At 44.8% G+C, this 23,083-nt stretch overlaps 1 protein-coding gene across 2 annotated transcripts in view; it reads left to right on the top strand.

The window, feature by feature from the left end:
* Nucleotides 1-23,083, top strand: part of AP3D1 (adaptor related protein complex 3 subunit delta 1) — a 400,132-nt gene that overhangs the window by 210,974 nt on the left and 166,075 nt on the right. For both annotated transcript variants that reach the window (XM_086947180.1, XM_086947179.1), the window contains exon 21: nucleotides 14,173-14,246. In XM_086947180.1, the coding sequence (XP_086803306.1) occupies nucleotides 14,173-14,246 (74 nt within the window). The remainder of the gene's footprint in view (nucleotides 1-14,172; nucleotides 14,247-23,083) is intronic.

Genomic DNA, 23,083 nt, shown 5'->3' with positions numbered 1-23,083 from the left:
TGCAGACAGAATTCTGAGAAACTGAAATGCAATGAGGTGGCCTTGTCTCATTGCATCTTTAGGGACACAGAGGCAAATGGCCAGTCACATAAGAGAAATGTTCATAGTGAGAACTTTCCACAGCGGTATGTAGGGTCCGTCAAATGCTATGCAACTAAGACAGTTTTTTAGACAGAGACTTTGCAAGGTGCAGATTGCAAAGAACCATCCGATGATAGACTAGTTGTCTGGAATGCTGCAACAAAGTCATCCAATGTGAGTGTCTGCATAGGTAAAATTTAATAAAATGACTCTGAGCCTGATGACAGACACAGTTGAGGTAATGTATGGTTTTGCGTATTTCCCTTTTTTCTTCTCTACTCATTTACTCCGCTTGTATGGGCACCTTCACACCTTGATTCAATGCTACTCAAATATTTCTTTTTTAAATAATAATTTGCTAGTTATAGGCCTACGCTTTTAAGTGCTGACAGCAGTTGTTACCTTTAATCAACTTCAGTGTGTTCATAATATCTGTATCTGAATGATTACATTCTCAGTCAGTTAGCCAGGAATCAAACTTGTGACTTGCAAATGTTTAGATAGCATAAGGAAACACTGCACTTACCTGTAACACGGGGTTCTCCAGCAGGGGCTAGATTCACATGCTTGAAATATTCCCTGTAGTCAGTCTGGAAACCCTTGGTAAACAATGCTAGCTCAGCAGTGTATATTTACTCAAAAACATGGGACTTTGCATAGACCATTTACATGCTATTCCCATCACTGTGAATGACCCAAACTACAACCAGTTGGAGGCCAGCACCTTGAGCTGCTTTTCTATTAGACGCTTCCAACTGGCAGTGTTTTTTAGTTTGAGTTAGCCCTACTAGTTTAAGCTTAGTGAAAGAGAAGTCGGTGAATTCTACGTGAATCTAAGGAAGATGCCATTGCTGAAGAACCAAAGCTATTGGTAAGTAACTTTATTCCTGCTCCACTTGTTGATCACTCATACAGTCACATACTTGAATTTATATTACCCATGCAGTGTATTGAGAACCACAGAAAGCAGGCATGGGATTTACCTTAAGTCAGTAGACTTCTAAGTGCTTTTCGTTCGATGGTTCTTTCCTAGTCCGTGTTAACTTTGATGCGGTATCGCTTTGTGAACATATGCATTGTCTTCCACATTGCTACTTAGTTGATTGGGCTCTGACTGCATTCAAATGTGGTCTGTTCATAGAAGTATGAGCTAAGGTAATGCAAGCCACAATCTTTCTTGCCAAAGGTTTTCATGGACCTGCCTTTGTTCAAAGGACCAAAAGGTTAAATAGCCGATCTGTTTGACAATTTTTTTTAGTGCTGTGACAATAGCTTTTGACACATCTTGTGATGCCATCCGGAGAGCGCTACACTATTTCTACTGGTATGGATGGATATGGAAAAAATATTGGAAGTGAAATAATTTAATTAACGTAAAACATTTTAGGCACTTTTAGGGATGGATTTAGGGTTTGTACTCAATGCCACCTTGTCTCTGGAAAAGCATAGATAAGGATCCCCCTCACTCTCCTTGCTGTAGTAATTTCTAGTAAAATCAGTCTTTAAACAGTGTTTTTTATGGTAGCTTTGCTTCTTGGTTCAAATAATGCTGTTAGGACTGCGGTGCGCTTCTATCCTTGTTATAATTTACCTTTAAGGAATTCAGGAGAGGTCTATTTAGAGCTTCCCTTCTAATTATCCATTCACAATACAATGAAGTTGTATATGTGGATTTAAGTAACTGTGGAATTGCAGCAGAATTGCAGTCCGGTGAACTTTAATAGTTGCAAAAGGTAGACCTGACTCTGCTAAAGTAAAGTAACATTAAAACTGATGAAGGGACATTTGAAGAGAATTTAGCCGTCTCTGCCCATATAACAACTATGTTCTACTTAACATTATATGTTTCGATGGTGAAGGGGCTGTACAGTGATCTTTGTTCAATCCTCCAGCATCAGTACTCACTCTAGGTCTTGAGGATCCAGGCTGTTGGCTTAAAGGGAATAAGGGTTTTGGTGAAGTACTCATCCCTTGCGCCTTGAAAGTTATCTGGCACCTGTCTTAAATTGATTCGTAGTCTCACCTGAGAGGTCCCATAAATCTTGAGAATAAATGCTGGGTCTCCTAGGATCATGTACCTTCCTCTCTAGGTCTTACAAAGCACCCTGTTTTATAAGAGAAATTGGTGGGAATGAATACTGAAATGTTTCCGTTCAATTGATTAAAAACCTATTTCATGTTAATCCTGGGAAGTCCATCTGCTCACAAACCTGAGATAATTGTTTTGATCTGTTGTTAAAATGTTCCACCGTGAAGTAGCTCACCTTTGGAATACTGGAAACAGTTCCCTGAGGTCTACTTCCCACTTGTGAGAGTTTGAATACTGCCTGCTTAAGTTATCCGTCGCATAGTTCTACACTTTCAGGACATGGTATTCTGACAATTCAATCGTAGTTAGTAATTGGGTACTGGGAATATTGGCCGGCGCTAAAATATGAGTGAACTGGTCCACATCAGTATAGTATTAAATAATACAAAAATAACAGTACTGAGATCTTGCCAAAATGACACAATGCACATTCTTTTGTAGTTCTTTTATTTTTTCTTTATTGGGCCACTTCTTGTGTCTCTTTATACAGCAATTACAGTCTACAGCCAACACGTGTCTTGCCCACTGCACTTCTTCAGGGCTTTGGATTCATGCTTCTTTCTTTCTGCATATCTTTTTCTAAAAAAGCCTCAAATCTGTCATCTGGGCTCAAAGTATTACCATCTTCTAAATAATTCTTTCTCAAATAAATGAACTTGGTCTTTTCCTCCATCTTGTAGAATCATTGATGTTCAGAATCACCATATTCTTCACCATATCTTATCAAATACTCTGGATTAAATATTTTTGTATCACAGCATGAATCTGAATGCGTATTCACTCCTTGGTCATTAAAACCCCCTGATACAGGATCCACGTCTCTCTCTAACTGCATCCTTCCTCCTTCACATGCTCTCATCGGAAGTTTGAAGGAGGAAGGTCTCTGTTAGAGACACAGATCCCAAATCAGGAGGATTTAATGACCAAGGAGTGAATATTAATTCAGATGCATGCTGTGACAATTCAATGTTGTTGTTGATTGCCCTTATCCAAAGTGAGTACATTGACAGGAAAGAGGTCTTATTCACTCCTGTTTGAGTATAAAATACATGCCGATGGTAGTGTTATAAATTTTCACTGTGCACTTGCTGCGCCTTCACTTAGACCATCTGTTACCAAACCAAAGGGTGGTGTATCTAATACTGTTGTACATAATAAAAGTCAGTTTAACTGTAATAGTTGTTGCTTGTTCTTTTTTTTTCTTCTGAGTTTAATATAGCGCAAACTTGATTCAAAGGTATCAGAGCACTTTACATGAGCATCAGTTGCATTACTCAAGGACACATTAATTATTTGTTAGACACATTCTTTGACGTGAGTAGTATAACATTGAGCCTCTCCGAAGTACTATTGTATCTTAATTAATACAGAACATTTTATTTTGTTATTCTTTAGTGTCAGCCTGACCAACCTAATTACCAGAAGATTGATGTGGCACTCAACTTCTTTTTAGACGATAATCCATTGATGCTCATGCCCCACATGTGTGTTCTTATCCTTTCAGGGCTGCGTCTATAGTCCAGAACATTTGAGGCTTTGATGGTACTAAATATTGACCTTTGAAAACATTCTTTTTCTTAACCACAATTGCACAGTTCTCTCATTTGAGTGGTGGTTTGTATTGTATCACCCCAGTCTTCTTCGATTTGCTGCCATTAATAGTTCAAATGCTCCTGATTGTTTTTCATTATTAGCCTGTAGAATCTGCAGAATACATGAAGACATAGTCCCAAGTATTGCTTTGATGTGTTTATTGTTGTCATTTTGTAAGGTTATCAAGAAAACGTGGCAAATTAGCTTGTCTCCTCTGTCTTGGGATGGAATCTCCATTCCTTCTCGTATGAATCCTGGCACCAAAGAACACCAAATTTTCCTTCTTGACATATTCTGACAGTCTTGATTCATTTGTTCTCTTATGAGCCAGTCAGGTAAATTAGGAGTAAGCTACATATACTTCTCTTCCTAAAGATGTTTGTACTGGAGCCATGGATTTTGTGAAGATGCAAGGAGCCAGTGTGGATGAGCAGGTCTGGCATTGTTAATGTTATGCATGTGGTCGATGGTTTCTGAGATCTCCTTTGTGCTGCAGCTGAGACTGCAGACTCTGTTTTGATCTGATCCAGTATGCATGCATGAGCTGCTGATGTTGCTTTGTATTTCTTCTCTTTACAACATAGGTTAACTGTAGAAGTAGCCAGATTGTGCATCGTCAACTGCCCGTCCTCCCATAGATAAACAAAGATGGGGATAGCTTGGACACTTCTAAAGATTTTCCATGAAAATCAGATAGCTGAAGTTGGAACACACTGAGACTGCAACACTGGGAGGCTTTCCCTATTATGGCATGAAATTACCTCTGTCGTCCAGTGGAGAGTAATCAACAATGTTGCAGCTCTACAGAGGAGCTGTCCCCCAGTGCACAGCTCAAAGGTCCATTAAAAGGTTCAGTCTTATAAATAAAATTAAAGATCCTAGAAACTTATACAGCAGTTTGTAGGTGTATATTTAATGTCCATGAGATATCACAAGTCTGTGATTCTTTTTTCATATCAATACATGTTAAAAATCTGGTTAATCATAAACGTCTTTGATAGCTTGACAACCACAGCGTCAGTAAATCAAATTAACATCCATCCAATATTGATATCCATCCCAATGCATTTCGGGCATCGTCTGTGCCCTTCATCAGGGGAATGTTCTACAGAATGAAAAATATAAAAAATATATATGCAATTCTTACAGAAAGACCTTCAATCTAGAATTGTATACACATGTGTGTTTAACATGTATACGAAATCTCTGTGGATGCTAAAACGTGATCATCCGATGTGCCTGTGAGTTTAGTGTGAACTGAAGTGTGAAACCCGATGGCAAGCAAACAGAATATATCACATGAAGAAAGTAGTGGCTAATGGTAATGTGTTATAAAACAAGTAGTACAAACTCAGTCCCATATCCGATAGATAAAATGAAAGAAATAACGCTTAAAGGTAGCGAATGTTAAAAGGAGAAGGTGAAAGTATATTCTTACAATAACAGCGATCACAACGGAAATGTTGCGTATCTGAAAGAATTCAAAAATAGCGGTGTAAGTGAGATGCTGCAGTTAACAGCGAATCACAAGTTATATAAGTCCTCATGTAAAGGTACTTAGTGGAGTGTTACAATAGAGCGCAAGAATAGTTAGTCAAGTCTGTTCAATCGAGGTGCAATCCGGTTTGTTAACCCGAAGCGTATACGCGGTGAACAAAAAAAAATCCTGTGGATGGCCGGAAGTGTCCCGGTCATAAACAATAACAAAGGACTGGAAAACGTAGGGACGAGTGTGAGCGCCATGTTAAGACGGTCACGCTTTTGTGTCTAGAGAACTAAAGGGATAGAAACGATGGGAAACAACGAAAGGTGTCTGACAGAAATTTGTACATAACGAAACAATACATTGTTGTAAAGACATAATAATGAACATTGAAAACATCCACTATGGAAATATCGAAAGTCATCAATGTACAAAAAATATATAATACCTGTGATGTGATTAAAAAACAATGGTACTCTTTGAAAGGATCAATTAAAGGTAACAAACAAATTCCATTCTGTCATTAAGCCCATGGGGCTGCATTGCACACAAGAAACGTATCCAGTTATTCTCTCTTTGTAAGAGTTGGTTTTTATTATTTTCTCCTTCTACTTTGTTTATCACTTCTAGAACCAGAAATTTGAGTTGGCAGATGTAATCCTTTTTCTCCACAAAGTGCATGGCCACTGTAGATTTAGGGTTCCTGGTTCTGATGTTACTCTTGTGTTCCAAGATCCAGGTGCGGATCTTTCACTCTGTGTGACCAAGTAACCTAGGCCACAGGGACATTTAAGTAGGTGAATAACATTGGTTGTGTTTCATGTGGCGTTCACCCGAAGCTTAATTTTCGTGCCTTTCATGGGATGATTTATAGTGTTCCCTGGTATGGAGTTGTGACAATTGCTACAATTGTAGCACGGTTGTAGACCTTTATAAGTTGTAGTTTCAGCGGTATTCGATGTTCTGGTAAGCAGATCTATTGTGACATCATCATGAAGCACTGGCCATTATTGAGTATGGAATCTGATTTCAAAGGTTTGTTTGAAAATAAACCTATCTTCGCGCATACTCGAGGTACAAACCTACAAGATCTGCTTACCAGAACATCGAACACTGCTGAAACTACCACTTATGAAGGTCTACAACCGTGCTACAATTGTAGCAATTGTCACAACTCCATACCAGGGAACACTATAAATCATCCCATGAAAGGCACAATGAAATTGCTGTCGGCCCGCTTGTCCAGGTCGGTGTCGTCCCAGCTTCCGCCCCCTTCCTCCGAAGCCAGGAGTCGCCGATTCCGACTGAGACAATGCCTTTCCCACGTCTCCAAGCGCGTCGCTCACCGACTGGTAGGTCCTGCAGCTTGTCTCCGAGGCCCTGTCCTCGTTGGGCGGAGGTTGCAGCTTCCCCTCTGGACATGCGCCCTCGCCTGTCTCCACCCTACCCGCCGTTTCTTGGCGTCTGGCGACTAGGGCCCAAATGACAGCCTATGCTGCGGCTCTAAAGGCTTCTTTGGCCATTCCTCCACCTCCTGAGACGTCTGCGGGTCCCTTGCCTTGCGCTGGGTCTTCCGTGAAGTCGCCGGCGGCTTTGGCCCCGGTACCGAAGAGTTCGCCTTCAGGTTGTAGGAGGGTGGTGTCGTTGAGGAGCAGTCCTTCGGGGCTCCCCTCTTCGAGGCTCCCCTCTTCGATACACGGTGTCCCTGCCTTGCTGCAAATCCCTACGGGGCTCCATGTGGCTTCGCAGGAGGTCGCCGGGACTCTAAGCTTGTCCACAAGTTCCCCTCTGAGCAGGCGGCTGCCTCACCAGAGGCCGAGCCAGCGCCGTTTCGGCTCCAAAGGCTTTCCTCCCTGGCCCTGGCGGTGCCGCGGGTGGATGTCTGGCCTGGGGTGCTTTCCCCGAGTCCCTCTCGGTCCTCTACGCCGGTGGCTGCCCCGTGTGAGGTCGAGACGGTGCCTTTTCGGCGCCGTTCCTTAGCCGAACCGGCTCCAACCCCGCCCCAATCTCCTAGGGAGCACGTGGTGGTGGTGGTCGACTCAGCGCCGCCAATGTCCACTCGAGCGCCGATCGACGTCGATCCGCCACCTGTGGCGGACTCCACGGCGCTGTGCCGGTGTCGGGTACTTTATTCGTCTCCAGAGGTTCCTTCCTCTCCGGTAGTTTGTCATCTCCTGGTCTCTTCCTCTCCGGAGACAAGATGCTGCATTGTTGCTTTTTCACCGGCGTCTTCCAGGGATGGCTCTTCGCCATCCCCGCAGCCTCAATCCTCGGGCTCTCTTTTCCGCAGCTCGCGGTTGGTTCCTCCACGGGCTTCCCTGCCTTCCCTGGAGGTCCCTCAAGTTCCCCACTCGTCCGTGGATCCCCCACCATTCAGGGGCTGGCCGCTTCCCCCTCTAGCTGGACTTGGGGACGGACGCCTCAGTTTGCAGCCGTCGCCCACGGAGGAATTGCTTTCTCCCCCGCGGCGCCCTATGGAGGCCATTTTTCTCTTTGTTCGGGCTATTTCCACGGCCGCTCGCATTTTGTGGATGGATGTTCCCGTCGCCCCATTCCCTACGGATAATCTCTTGAAAGTTCTCCACCAGGGCTCTGGTGGATGCGAGCTGTTCCTTCCTTTTGAAGCGTTGCTCCACTGCTGTCTTCTGGCAGCTTGGGGGCGTCCTGCCACAGGTGATCCTGTGCCTCAACTGCTCCTGCATCGCCACCGTCCTGCTCCGCATGACCCAGTCTGCCTTTCCTCCCTCCCCTTCTACTCTGGGCTCACTTCTGCGGACTGCTTTTCCCTCCTTGCCTGTGGTGTTCCTTCCTCCGTCTTGGAAAGGCCGGTGGTTGGATTCATGGGGGCGTAACATCTTCGCTTCATCCAGTGCTGCTTTGCTGGCGCTCAACACAATGTGTGTTGGCCAGGGCTACCTCCAGGCTGTGGGATTCTGTGGAGTCCCTTCTTTCTCATGTCTCCCATGAGGGTGCCCGCGCTGATCTACGACACCATGTGTTGGATCGTCGTGAGTTGGCCGCGTTTATTCTCCATGCGGCCTTGGATGTTGCTGATGCTCTCGGCTGTGCTATGGCCAGTTCTGTGGCTCTCCGTCGCCATGCTTGGCTGCGGGATGCTGTTTTTCCTGAGAATATTAGGGAGCATCGGGTTGACCTGCCCTTTGATGAGGTCCTCTTGTTTAACACTCATGCGGACTCCGCCATTCAACATCTCCTTGCGGGGCTCCGTCCTACTCTCCCTCCGTAGGCTGGCTTGTTGATCCTCCGGGGCTTGATGGGAGGCGTTATCCCACCTGCTTCCTGGAATCTGGTGTTTTGAGTGGCCCATTTGTATGTTCTGTGTGGTTTGACGTGTCTTCGGGGTCCCTTGGTTGGCCCCTCTCTTCTGTTGGCTGCTGGTTCAGTCCATTTGGCAAGTGTGTATTTTTTGGCTGATTGCAAAGCCGTCTGTGGTTCCTACCGCAGGTCTTATGTTCTTGTTCCTGATGCGGGATTTTTTCCCTAAGAGTGGTTCCCATGTTTTCTTTGGAACGTGTTATACCCTAAGTGGGGTACTTGTAGCTATTGTATAGCTCTGTCCTACGCTGGGAGGGTATGGACTCCCTTTTGCGGGTTCCTCACCTTTCCTGGCATCGCTGTATACCACTGGTGCGGTTTCTTTGATCTTTGTCTGGGCGTAGCTTGCGCTGCTCCAGGTTCTGTCATTCTCAGTTTCTGCTGCATCGCTGGACCAGCTTTGGCATGCCGTGTGCGGCGTTGTGCTGTGGGGTTTCCACCCTTTTTTGTCCGGCGTTTCAGTGTGGTCCTCTGCCTGGTGTTCCCAGGTGCATAGGATTTCCTGGTATTTTCCTGTGTTCTGGTTGACTGCTTTAGTCCGTTCTACGTATTTCTCCTCTTCTCTTCTGACTGCTCCCACTTCTTTTCGTGGGTCGATTTATGTCTGGAACGGTCTCCCTTTAGGGGTTGTTCTGAATTTCCTTGGCCCTTGCCTTCGTCTTGCGCTTGGCTTGGTCTGGGCGCTCGGTTTCATGGTACTTGCCAGCTGCCGGCTGCGCACGCCTGCTCTTTCTGGTCCACAGCCTGTGACTCTGGCCTGTGCTTTTGTGCTCCTGCCACTTGTTCTGCTGAAGCCTTGCGAGACTACGTCTTTCTTCTCACGCCTGCCTTTCTTGGCTGTGGAGCTGTTTCTGCCTGGTCCGCTGACTCGAGTCTGAGGCCGGTTCGCTGTCCCCTTCACTGTGTGTGTTCTCCTGTGGAGGTCTTTGCCTCCCTTTCTACCTCTTCTCCTTCGAGTTTGGGGTGATTCTTTTCTTTCTCTCTACTCCTCTGGTGTTGTCTGTCCCTCTGGGGCTTTCTGGCGGATGTCCCTGGTACCTTTTATGGGCTTGGTGTATCCTGGCCTCCCTTTGCCTTCTGGTGGGGGCTGGGCCGCCCATCTTGTCCCAATTACACATCCCCTGCTGGGGCCCTGTTTGTTTCCTGCTGGGAGGCTCTCTCACAGGCCCTCCTACCTTCTGACTATAGTAGGGTATCTATTCTACGTTAAGGAATCTGCGGCTAGTAGTCTATCAGATGTACGAGTTACTTACCTTCTGTAACGATGTATCTGGTAGAGACGATTCTAGACGCAGATTCCTTGATGACTGCCCTTTCTCCCCGTTCTGCAAGGACCTTCAGCTTGGTCTTCTGCACTCGCCTGCCTCCGGGTGGTTTTGTCTTCTGCTCGTGCCCTCTTTCGCTTCATCCCTAGTGGGATGCTTGTTATGTTTGTTTGATCCACTCTTTTTTTTCTGGTGATTGGTTGGTGGGTTCATGAGTACTTCTGCGTCCCTGCACCCTGGTCTTCCAGTGCGGGGCCTACTCATGCTCTTCTCCCTTTTTCATTGCTTGAAATTTCTGACTCCTCTGCATTCCTCTGAGTTGGGGTCTCTTGGCTGTTCCTCGACCCGTAACTCTTTACAGGAGTGCACCTCTCCTTGCTGGTGTTGTCTTGGGGTGAATTGTCGTTTCTCTTTTGTTCTGGCCTTGTTGTCCCTCACCGTTTGTAGACTGTGGTTGCAGGCTCCTTTTGTCTGCTGTGGCGTTTTTCATTTGCTTTTCTGCCCCAGGGAGGATGTTGTATTTACTTGCAGGGTTCCTTCGCAGTAGCTGTGCTCTGCTCTTCCCTTCTATGACTTTCGGTGCCACAGAGCCTGGCACACACCCGGATGGTGCTGTTCCTCACCATTCGATTCTTCCCTTTCTGTTTATCAGATTTTCTTCGCACACTGTTCCCATATTCACACAGTTTTTGTTTGTGATGGCTCCGCGTTGTGGTGTGAAAAATTTCTCTGAAGAAAACTGACGTTGGCACGCCGGGTGGGGCTTATGTGACCTTGCCGATGACAATCCCGCGGACTACGTCAGGACGGAGTCACGTGGTACCTCCCCCCCCCCCCCCCCCCTGTCCATTCTAAATATTTGCTTTTGTTAGTAGTCCTTCCTTAATACTACCTTTTCTGCTTTTGCTACCTCCCATGAGTACTGGCCCATTTACTTGTGTTGGTACTCACTACATTTTATTTGAGCACTATTTTCTTAAAACACAGTCCTGTTTCCGGGCGCCATGCTGTAAGTTTCAGCAGGGCACCCGCTTTTATATTTTTGTATTAAGTAATGGTGGCACGTGTGATTGTGACTAAGCTCAACTTTCAACTTTGCATGCGCGGCACAGGCAGCATGCTGCACTGCTTACCAAAAGCTGACAATATTGAATAAATTGAATTTGTCGAGCCGCGCCGACAAAAACAAAGGAACAGCTCACCAAAGTCTATTTTTTCAATATTATATGCTTTTAATAAGCAGCGCTGCACAGGTTCAGCGTGCTGCGTTGCTTACCAAAAGCTTACACTATTGAAAAATAGACTTTGATGAGCCAAGCCTTTCCTTTCAGTTGCTCGCCTTGCCAAAGTCTATTGAATAGGTCTGCCATTTGTTAGAATTTGAATTAGTGGTATTATAAATGCCAATGTTTTTTTAACCTAGCCATGTTGCATTACCATATGTGGCTAAAAGGTCCCGTGGGACCTCTTGGCCGCATATGGTACCGCATCCTGCAACATAGCTAGTTAAAAAAAATTGGCATTTATAATGCCAATAATTCCTCCTCCAACAAATTCGAGACCTATTGCATTTGCAATGTTGCTTGTTGATATGTTGGCTTCTCTTATGGTCAGGTGGTCTGATTGTTTTCCCCCTCTGGTATCACCACAAACATTGCCTGCAGCAAGCATAAATGCATGCAGTCACCCATATCTTGCAAAACATATATACAGATTGTCTGTACAAGTTAAAAAACTGCCCTGATTCACCAATGGGGCCCACTTTTATTTTTCTGTCGGGGCATATTTTCTGTCCGTGTCCAACCCTGCTAGGTGCCATCACTGGGAGGATCAGTAACTGTTGATTTGTCAGTGACATTGCTGCGGTCAGTCTAAGAAAGGTTCTCGTCAGCGAGAGGCTTCTCTTCATCGATGATGATTTTGGTGTTGCTGATCTGTTCATTGACAACGATCTTGTCAACGGAGTGACAGAATCCAAAGATTTACTTGGTGTTGATGCAGTGTTGTGCACTCAAAGTCCATGGTGATTGCATTTTTGAAGGCTTTGAATGCTTCTTCTAAGCTTTTTTGTCTCACTGGTGTCGAAATCTTAAGCTTCTTGCCGGACTAAAGACATTTTAGACTTTTTCATAGGTACCTCAGGCCATGATAACAAGTGTCCACCTTGGCTTTTCAGACTATCTGTTAGTAGCCCCACTGACGTCCTGCTTGATAACAGAGAATGGTGGCTGACCAGATTGTTTTACCCCTAGAGGCAGGATCAAAGGGTGGGCTAGCCTAGCAAGTGTTCATGCCTGCTTGAAAGTCTTAGATTTTGAGTGCTGTGTAGAGGTTTTCACTGGCTTACCTTGTACTCCTAAGGCAGAAGCCTCTGCTTTCTCCTGCAAACTAGCCAGTCTTTGCCTCTGCTCTTTGAGAATCTTTGTAGAAAAGGTGTTACTGTTGCCACATTTTGTTATGTGGATTATACCATTAGAACTTTCTTTTTTCACGGGTTTTAATGTAGAGAAATGTCTTCTGAATAAGATCTGCCATAGTTTTACTTCAATGTTTATATCCTTGTCGTCTTCCATATACATTCAATTCTGAGAAAAAGAGAGCGCTCTCTTGAGGGATCTTCACAATGAGCATGCAGTAAAAAATCTGGCAGCTGGAAGCACCTGAGAAGGCGCTGCTGATGGCGCTGCTCTCTGGGTGGGAGGAGTTGGGACCATTTACAGAGATGCTACAGATCTATGTAAAGTTCAAAGTTACTGAGGGTAAATCTGCACTGCTGCGCTGGTTTACCCATGCTTCCCAGCCTGATTACTGGGAATAATGTAACCATGTAAATTTGTCAACAATCCAATGATGGAAAAAGTGCATTAACCCATTCAACTGTGTTTTCTTGCTTCTCTAATTTTAAGTACATTCTAGTAGTTCCAGCTGCACATGCCCAGATATTTTGTCATAATAATCTTTGCCTCTTTGTTTTCTGTCAGTTGTGTAGGTGAGCACCATTATAAGATTTATAGGCTGTTATTGTTGAAGAAAACATAAGAGATCAGATTAGGGACTTTAAAAGCTTGATAAGGAAGAAAGCACATCTTCATACAGTGATAAAGTGAGGCATAGTATTCAGGTCCATCCCATTCCATGTTGAGGTCCCCTCCTTGATCAAACACAACCAATACTAATATCTCTGGGATGATGAAACACCTGTTTGCACCATAATCTTTTCCTGATACTGTGTCGACTAGTTGCTGCCTGAACCAGTTGTCTGGGTCCATTGACTGAGCATTTGCTGCCCTGTAGCGGAAGGACTTTTAGGTTTGAACCTTCTTTTACACAATAGATACTTTACCGCAGTTGTGGCTAGCCTGACTTCCTGTGTAGATGTTATGGTTCCAGTCAGTGGTTGCACTGTGGGATTGTGCTTCACTTTCCTTCTGTCTGCTGTGGTACTGCTCCATAGAGCCATTGAGCACTCTACTCCTGAGTCTGATTCAGGGAGGACCAGCTCTCACTCGAACCTGCCTGTTCCTAACTTCTCTCCAGACCAGCCAGGGTCAAGCAAGATATGTCCTGCTCTAGAGATCTCCCTCCTCTGCCCTAACAGTCGGACTGCACACTCATTCAGTAGAGGAGATAGTTAGTTAGAAATTCTGCTCTGCTAGTTGGTGAGCGACGTGCTTCATCACAAAAAGGCATGAAGGATGCTGATATTTTCAATCAGTTTGTTACCACATCTCAGCTGATTAATCTGCAGGTGATGTGCCAAGTATGACTGGAAGTGTGCGGAGCTCACAGTGACTAAGCCTGTCCTTCCCCCTTTCCAAATTGATCAATCTGCAGGAAGTTGATAACAATGAATAGCCTGTCAGTGGCTGAGGAGTAAAACATCATGCCATTCCCTCTCCTCCTCCCGAGTTTGGATCTTCAGCCTCATGCCGAAGACAAGGACCTCTCCAGTATTCAATCACTACTTGCAATTTGTACTAGTATACCGTTTCTCTACTAAGTTCTCATTTGGTTAAACCTATGTGTGGGAAGGTTATCATTGTTGCGTCCACACTCATTTCAGTTGTGCTGACAGTGGCACTGATCTGGCAGTGCTACTTTCTGGCGGTGATAAATTGTTATCCTTCCTAGTGTTGGCTTTCTTCATGGACGCATTTAGCTCCAAGTTGAAGGCGAAGTGCGACTCAACCCTGCCCTTCTGAGTGACAGAAAGCTGTGTATCAGACAAAAGTCCTCTGTGACCTAGCTCTATATAATAGTTGCAGAGCTATACATTGGATTTAGTTCTATACATTTAAATTAACATTTTGTTTTTTCTACTTCAGAATGCTTTGCCTAGTGATGACGATGAGAAGGACCCTAATGACCCGTACAGAGCACTGGACATCGATTTAGATAAGTGAGTATATGTTTGGTTAATGTGAAAAGAAAAAGTTGCCAGACACCAGCAGTAGTTTATTATGCAAAACTACAAGGAACATATCTTTACAATTTTTGTCTCTGGTTTTCTGCTCTTTAGTGTGTGGGGATAGGTGGCATGATTACCGTGCTGAAGATTTAGTAGTAATGTTGAGATTGGCATTTCAAGTTAAGATTTCTTTGGTTTCAGGTTTAGTTATGTTAGGTTATATTTTACTTATAAGGCGCAACAGAAACCCAAAAAGGGTTTCTCAGCGCCAGCTAGAACAGAGAACAAATCCAGTTGAAAGCTGTTGGTTAAAAAGCCAAGTTTTTAATGATTTGCAAAATTGGGTATATGCTGTTTCTGTGCGAATTGATATGGGAAGAGAGTTCCATAAGGAGGGACCGAGACAGGCAAAGGATCGACCGCCCATCCATGACAGTCTAATTTTGGGCAGCGAGAATTTCACTTGACTCGATGAGCGGAGAAGACTAGAAGGCACATAAGGACAAACCAAGGACTGTAGATACTGAGGGGGCACTCCAGTTTTGATTTTGAACATATAGCTCAGGGCTCTAAACCTAATTTGGTTCTCCACCCTGAGCCAATGAAGATCACACAGGTGGCCAGAGCCAGAAACAGTTCTGGGAACCTGGCATATTAACCTGGCGGCAGAGTTCTGGACCATCTGCAGCTTACGAGTCACCTCCTTGTTGGTTCCCAGATAAAGAATGTTGCCATAGTCCAGTCTAGAGGTGACAAGAGCCTGGACTACGGTTCTCTGGGTATGATCTGGCAGCAATTGCAAAAAACACAGTTGATGGACAGAATGCAGAACAATGTCTTACACTCACCCCAGTACAAAGATATGGGCCTAAATCCATCGTTTTTTTGCACTCCACACCACCCTAGGTCAGACACTGGCTATATGCAAATCAGCCTTGACCCTGTGCCTCATGGGAACAGTCCAGCCGGAACTACCAAGCCATGTCTTTCCCAGACCGGAATCAAGCATCCAAGGACCGGTTTCTGGCCATCAGCCTTCTTCAGCCTGGATAGCTTGACTCCAGTGATGTGGAGAGCCTGGGACTCACGTCTGAGCATACCTAGCCCACTCGGGGTGAAAATTGCAAAAAACACAGTTGGACAGAATGCAGAACAATGTCTTACATTCACCCCAGTACAAAGATCTTGGCCTAAATCCATCGTTTTTTTGCACTCCACACCACCCTAGGTCAGACACTGGCTATATGCAAATCAGCCTTGACCCTGTGCCTCATGGGAACAGTCCAGCCCGAACTACCAAGCCATGTCTTTCCCAGACCGGAATCAAGCATCCAAGGACCGGTTTCTGGCTATCAGCCTTCTTCAGCCTGGATCGGCCTGATCCGGCAGCATCCATATAATCATTTTAAGCCATTTCAAGATGGTCAAACATGTAGAAGCTACCTTTACTGTTTGATGTTGCATAGTTAATGAATCTTCGATGATAAAGCCTAAGTTACGAACTTGGCGGGAGGGCTGAGGAAGGGCACTCATTTCAATAGGCAAGTGCTGGGGCCCCTAAAGATCTTTATTGTTCCCAAAAACCAGGACCTCAGTCTTCTCTCCATTGAGCTTGAGATAATTTGCCTGCACCCACAAAGCAATTTTACCCAAGCCCATCTTAAGGGGAAAGTCCCAGCCACCCTCTCCATTGAAAGAGAAAAGATATTTTGGGTGTTGTCTGCGTAAGAGAACAAGGACAGCCCAGCTTCCTCTACAACATCAGGCAAAGGTCTGACGTATAAGTTAAATAATAGGGGACTAAGATGGGAGCCTTGAGGAACCCCATAAGGTGAAGAATGGGTATGCCCAATGATCTTAAGGCTTTCACTAACACGGTGTGCGACACTGTGTCGAAAGCTGCGCTTAAAGCAAGCAATATGAGGGCCATCTTGTCTCCAGAATCTAGGTGGCGACGCAGTCTTTCTGTGACTTCAAGGAGTGTTGTTTCTCTAAAGCAAGATTGAGATGGGTGTGTAAACTTTTGTAACTACAAATTGGGACAGCTGTAGATTAATATGCCTCTAAAATCTTTGAAAATGCTGGTAGCAAACAAAATAGGCCATTAGTTAGAGGGCAGATCTGGATCCACATTAGCCTTCTTCCGAAGGGGGCGCACCATAGCATGTTTCCACTCTGGTGGAACTATTGCTTCCTGTAGGGAGGCATTCAATAGGTCCATAATTGCCCTCAATGATGACGGCTTAAGCTGCTGGAGCACAGAGATAGGGAGAGGGTCTCTGGGAGAACCTGATTTAAAACTGTCTAAAATACGTTAGTGGTCATAGGACTGTTTCAGTTCTGTCCATTAAGCTAAGCGCCACAATGCATTTTAATATTTATGTGCCCTGTGTTGCCGACATTCCACCTTTACTTAACTTATCAAACACAGAATAGTTTGTTTTACTGAAGAGGCATTTGGAAGTTCTATTTTACTCTTTGGGAGAGGTATGGCGCAGCGGCCAGATGCCTGACTCCGGAGCGCAGGGCTCACATTCAATCGCCGGCAGCAGCTCAGCTCAGGACCATGTGAATCTGGGCAATATTCACCTAATCTCCCTAACACCCCCAGGTCCTTTAAACCATAAGGGGTGATATGTTAACGCTTTACAAATATGGATTTATTACTCTATTTAAACTTGGAATGGTTTGCCCATCTAGTTGAGTCTGTGGCTCTTGTGCCATGTTTAGAGTGTCCTGTGTACTTTGGGGGTAGGGAGGCGGGCGGAGTCACATTGAATGTGTTAGATTTATTTATTTTGTGATGTTAAAATCTGATATTTTCTAAACCTTCTAGTGTGAGAAATAGAACTGCCAAGAGCATTCTGTGCAAGTTGCATAGTTAGATGATGAAACCTTGGAAACATTCCTGCCAAGGTAGAACATCATTCCACAGTGGCCAGTCTTCGTCCTGACATTTGAATCTAGACTCTGTAAACAAATAACAGTATTTAGATTGGCTTAGGACATTGTCGACGCTCACCTAGCCTCTGTAGAAAACAAGCATTTGCAATGCAATAGGTCTCGCATTATTAAAGTTTGAACTATTGGCATTTTAAATAATGAAACACCAATAGCTCCAACTTTAATAATGCGAGACCTATTGCATTGCAAATGCTTGTTTTTTATGTGTTTGGAGCTCCTATCGGCCTTCATTATCCTTGCAACCAATGGAGCTGAAGTATTTCTTTTTTGGCATCTGGCCAGCTGTGCCCAGTAGCAGGCAGGGTATTTATTCAGAAATCGGGCTTCGGACACATTCTGGCCATGCTGCTGTTTGACTTCCTCGCTGCCCCTGCAGATTGGCATCACGAAGTCCTAGAACTTGCAAAAAATCTCATCCAAGGAGTTGGCAGTGTGTAGGGTATTAGGGACGGGTAGCAGAAGGGGTGGGGTCTGGTTGTTTCAAACAATGGAGCGGAGTTTTGCATTTTCATCAATGTTTTTCCCAAATATTTGTAAAGAGATTTTAGAAACCATTTAAAAGGGCAATTCATGACATAATTCAGTACTTAGTCTTTTTGTCTAGTGCTTTGAGACCGGCCAAAGCACACAATCTCATTGCTTTACATTTAGAGTCTCAGAAGCAATCTTCATACCCAGCTAATGAGCCATCGAACCCTTTCGAGTACTTGTAAGCACCACGCTGGTTGCAAAAATGAAAATCGGGCACTTTCTCCGAATCTTGCCGTGCATACATTTAAAATAATCCCTGATCAATGACTCGCAGGCTCGTCACTGCACCCTGGCACAGCGTGATATAAAGATGGGGCACGGCGGACTTGGCGGGGAATTTAATAACCTGTGTAACACTTATGACCCAGTAGCTATGATTGATGCGGGCGAGAATGTCTGTCCTTTTTATAGACTGACTGACAGTTCCTTCACCTGATCTCGGCACCGACCGATAGGGTTTCCCCTTGGTGCCAGTGGCACACGGCCCTCCAAAACCGTGGTCTGTCACATTAGGTTCATATCAAGGCTGAGCCTCGTCGACACCACTTACATAGAGGGTGGGTGAGCCAACAGATTTACAGGGAGCGCCGCGCCCAAAGTCTGACTCGGCTCTTAGGGCCGAGCCGAGCTCTGAAAATGCTTGCTATGCAAACCACACAACAAACATCACGTGAAATGTGATAGTCATTTCAAAGTTCAAACAAGTAAATGGTGTTTTACAAATCTATTAAATACTCCTGCAAGGCTGCAGTTACGTCATTAGTGAATGCGCGCATTGTACCTGCATGTATATCAATGTTCCTACCTTTGTACTTCACTGTGCAGACAGGCAAGTAGAGGTACATTGCGAGGGGTTGATAGGCTTTCTTTAGAGGGGGACTAATTCTAACAACGATAGACAGAGTGCCTGTGAGAAGGACTGAAAACATAGCAAAAGCCTAAGTTTCAAACAAATGGTGTTTTAAAAAACTGTGAAGTACTTCTGCACCGCTAAAACTACGTAATTGGAAAACGCGCGCATTCTCACTGCTCCTACGTTTGTACTTCTCTTTACAGGCAGACAGACAATTTCGAAGGAGACATCGCATTAGTTTGCAATGGCTTCAAGCACGCCATTCAACAAAAAAAACGTGCACGCGCAACAGCAAGGCGTGTCATTTACCATGCCCGTCGCTCTGTTGCTCTTCTCTCTTGCTTAAAGCACGCCACACAGAAAAAAAAATGCCCGTAATTGCTATTCCATTGCTAATGCTTAAAGCATGACTTTATTTAACTTTCAAATGTTCAGAAATGAAAACAATAGCAATTGGGGGGGAAAAAAACAAAATTGGTAAAAGCGCGCCTTCAGCCTACAGGTATACATTACTACTCATACCTTTGTAATTGTCTGTACAGGAAGGCAACTATACCCGAATTTAAAGGGAGAAGGCAATTTTTTTCGGAAGGGGGTGGGGGGCTAATTCTAACGACCATAGCCTGTGAGAAGAACTGAAAACATAACAAAAGGCAAATGTACAAGTAAATGGTGTTTTACAAATCTATTAAATACTCCTGCAAGGCTGCAGTTACGTCATTAGTGAATGCGCGCATTGTACCTGCATGTATATCAATGCTCTTACCTTTGTACTTCACTGTGCAAACAGGCAAGTAGAGGTACATTGCGAGGGGTTGATAGCCTTTCTTTAGAGGGGGACTAATTCTAACAACGATGGACAGAGTGCCTGTGAGAAGGACTGAAAACATAACAAAAGCCTAAGTTTCAAACAAATGGCGTTTTAAAAAACTGTGAAGTACTCCTGCACCGCTAAAACTACATAATTGGAAAACGCGCACATTCTCACTGCTCCTACGTTTGTACTTCTCTTTACAGGCAGACAGACAATTTCGAAGGAGACATCGCATTAGTTTGCAATGGCTTCAAGCACGGCATTCAACAAAAAAAAACCGCGCAACAGCAAGGCGTGTCATTTACCATGCCCGTCGCTCTGTTGCTCTTCTCTCTTGCTTAAAGAAAAAAAATGCCCGTAATTGGTAACACAAGCGCACTCGCACTCGCACAACAGCAAGGCGTGACATTTCTATTAACATGCCCATCGCTCTGTTGCTCCTCCCACGGCCTATTGGTGTCTGTTACGAGCTTCATGCGTGTAATAGACACCAATAGGCCATGGGAGGAGCAATGCGTGCGACACAAGCCAACAGTGGGAAGTCTTTTGTTATCAGAAGAACGCCAAGACCAATGACGTTACACCAAACAAAAAAGCACACGCACGAGCTTCCAAAGTGACTGCTGAAAACCCGTTTTTCGATTAGAAAATGCCTCGCGCTGCGCGAAGCACTGCTACGCAGTGCAACACTAGGTGCAAGACCTAAAAACAGTATTGGAAAAAGCCTTCCTTTGTCCAGCACCTTCCCTTGAGAAAATGACAACTTATTTATTCAATCTAAAAAGGAAGGAGATCCACTGCAGCTACCTTATGTTGTATCAATGTATACAGCAAACTGTCCTCCACTATAAATAGCACACTGACTATGTGTGGAGTTAAGCTGCTTTGTTTTTCTGCATTCATCTTTGCTCCAAATTCACGAAACAACTATCTGACAATTGCCTTGCTTAGTGAAACCCTGCTCAGTGAAATCTAAAAGCCATATGTCCTACTGAAAATATACTTTAATACGTCACCTTGGACCAACAGCTGTTTCCTGGCTATGCTTTACTTCACCTCACCCTAAACGTTTTCAATATGGGAAGTAGAACAATAGCCTCTAAGAGGCTACTTGGACAAACATCCAACAATAAAAATAAGTCTACTTTTCTTTCCTGCAGTCCACTGGTAACAACTTAGACTTCAATGAGTGTTCTTATTGAACTGAGGGCATGCTCTCTTTGACACAGCTGTACCGCATTGTGGTTTTGCAGTAATGGAGGAAGAAAAAGATCCACATACTCCAGTGGTTCCAGGCTGCACCTGTACTTCGTCATAGAAACTTGTGGGATGTCTACGCCTCTGCTGTACTTCACAAAGCCATCTTTGATGGCTACCCAATCCGCTAAAGAAACTGTCAAAACAACTAGTACAGTATGAGACTAGGTGCAGCCTCAACAACAAGCTGGCAACTACCAGCATCGAATACCACCCAATCAAGGAATCTTTACTCATCATTTCTCACTACTCCACAATGGGTCAGCATCATTTGTTCTCAGCTACTTACCAACTCAATCTTAAGTATCCTTTGCTGACGTTCTCCTGGACCAGTTGACCAATCAAGCCAATTCATCCTGGTCTATATCAACACTTGGTTTGACAAAACTGGTTGCCATTCAGTGCATGCCTCCTTGTAACATTTGAAGCACTCAGTTGCCACACAGTAGTCACTGGGTAACACATGATGCAGGCCATACCCTTGAAACTGTCTTTGTGTCAGAACCAAACTAATAACCTGAAATGATAACAACTTCATTACATTTGGCTCAACCGCTACACCATTGTAAGCAGCACATAACTAAATTCCCTTTAGCAGACCAGGAAGAGCTTCAAAATTATCTTTTTTTCCAGTTGGAATGCCTGGCAAATTTTCCAGTGAACGGACTTATCTTTTGTCGAATAAGTTATCCAGTATTAGGGTATCTTTCATTGATCCACATGCCTGAATCATTCTCCGTCGTCTGGATGGGAGTCCCCAGTATATAAATAAAGTAAAGTCTCATAGACATATATACATAGTAATGGGCCGGAGGCCTCTCATTAGTAACCTATCCGTGTCCTTTTGTGAAAAGGACCAAACTTTGGCGAAGAGCCAATTAGCTATCAACACCCTCTGGCTCCTTCCTGGAAGGAGCTCTAGTCCCTCAGATTTTCAACCACACGTTGTGCTAAGGGAGTAAACATTGAGCTCTACTCAGCTTTCCTTAGTTTCTGGATTTCCAGTACTTTTTTCATCAAAATCTCTTAATCTGTGGGGAGTTTTCAGGTTACCCATGGCTGATACTCCTAGAAAAGGACTTTTTAGGTCCTGTGCTTCATGTTGTAAAAAGAGACTTCATGTGGATGACCAGCACAAGGACTGTCTCTATTGCCTCTACCCTGATCATTCTTCAAAGGACTGTAAGGTATGTCGTACCTTTTCTACAAAGACCCTCAAGGACCGGGAGGGACGCCTCTTAATTTGGCTGCAGAGGCTAAAGGATAAAGACCAAGCAGTATCTTCTGAGGAGAGTGAATGTTCCTTCAGGACTTCTCATTCCTCTCAAAAGAGAGCTAAGATGGCCTCTCCAGGTACTTCATCGCAGCCACCTCAAATGAAGACGCATAAAAAGTCTTCATAGGCGCAATCCAAGGTTTTACCGGCGAAGGTTTCTCCTCAGGAGAATGTTCCAACCTTCAAGAAACCGGTTTCCACATCGCCGACTTTGCCTGTTACCTCGTCGTCGACGACTACCATATCTACTTCTGTGGCATCTTCTGCATTATCCACATCGGCGTCGACCACTCCATCGTCGGGGGCCAGTAGGTCTATCTCGTCAACGAATAAGATAACGAAATCGTCGTCTAAACCGTCGACGTTCATTCGATCGCCGTCGACGAGCACGCCCACGTCGACGAAGATTTCCTCGTCGACATCTACTTCATCATCGACGAAGGCTCCGTCGACGAAGACACCGCCATCGATAAAATCGACGACACAACCATCGACAAAATCGACGACACAACCATCGACGACGACAGCGTCGACGACGATACCACCGTCGACATCACAACAGTCGACGACGGCCAGTGACACCCGTCGACGTCCCACTGTCGACGACCACTCCGTTGACTGGCTCGTCGACGGCAGCTGAACCTACCTTACAAAGTGTGTATGTACATCTTAAAATTACTAAACGCACGCTGACACCGGCCTTGACTTCTCCAAGCAGACTCCAGCCTTTTACCACCTGCTCACCTCCTGGAGGAGGAAGACGCTGAATACGGCAGTATGTTCAGAACTGCTACCAGCCCATCTGAACTTCATGTCAAATACCACAAAAGCTTGGACTATGATGAACATGAGCTGGAGGACCAGGTGGATTACCATGAGGAGTTTTTCAAAATCAATGGGGAAAGGATCACTAGTCCTGCATAACCAAGGTCTGCAGGTAGGTAGATAGGTGTCTCCCAAATAAAAGACCCACATACACGTGTTTTTAGAAGATCACTACTGTTTTAACCAAAGGTAAAACCTCCTGGCGGAGGGTGCATACAAAAATTGACCCAAGGATTACGCACACACGTGTAACAAGGAGCGGGGACACATCATATACCGCTACGAGATATGAGTCTTAACCTTGGTTA

This window comes from Lissotriton vulgaris, chromosome 12 (assembly GCF_964263255.1).
Source record: "Lissotriton vulgaris chromosome 12, aLisVul1.2, whole genome shotgun sequence".
Classification (NCBI taxonomy): domain Eukaryota; kingdom Metazoa; phylum Chordata; class Amphibia; order Caudata; family Salamandridae; genus Lissotriton; species Lissotriton vulgaris.
This window is presented reverse-complemented; position numbering and strand designations above follow the sequence as displayed.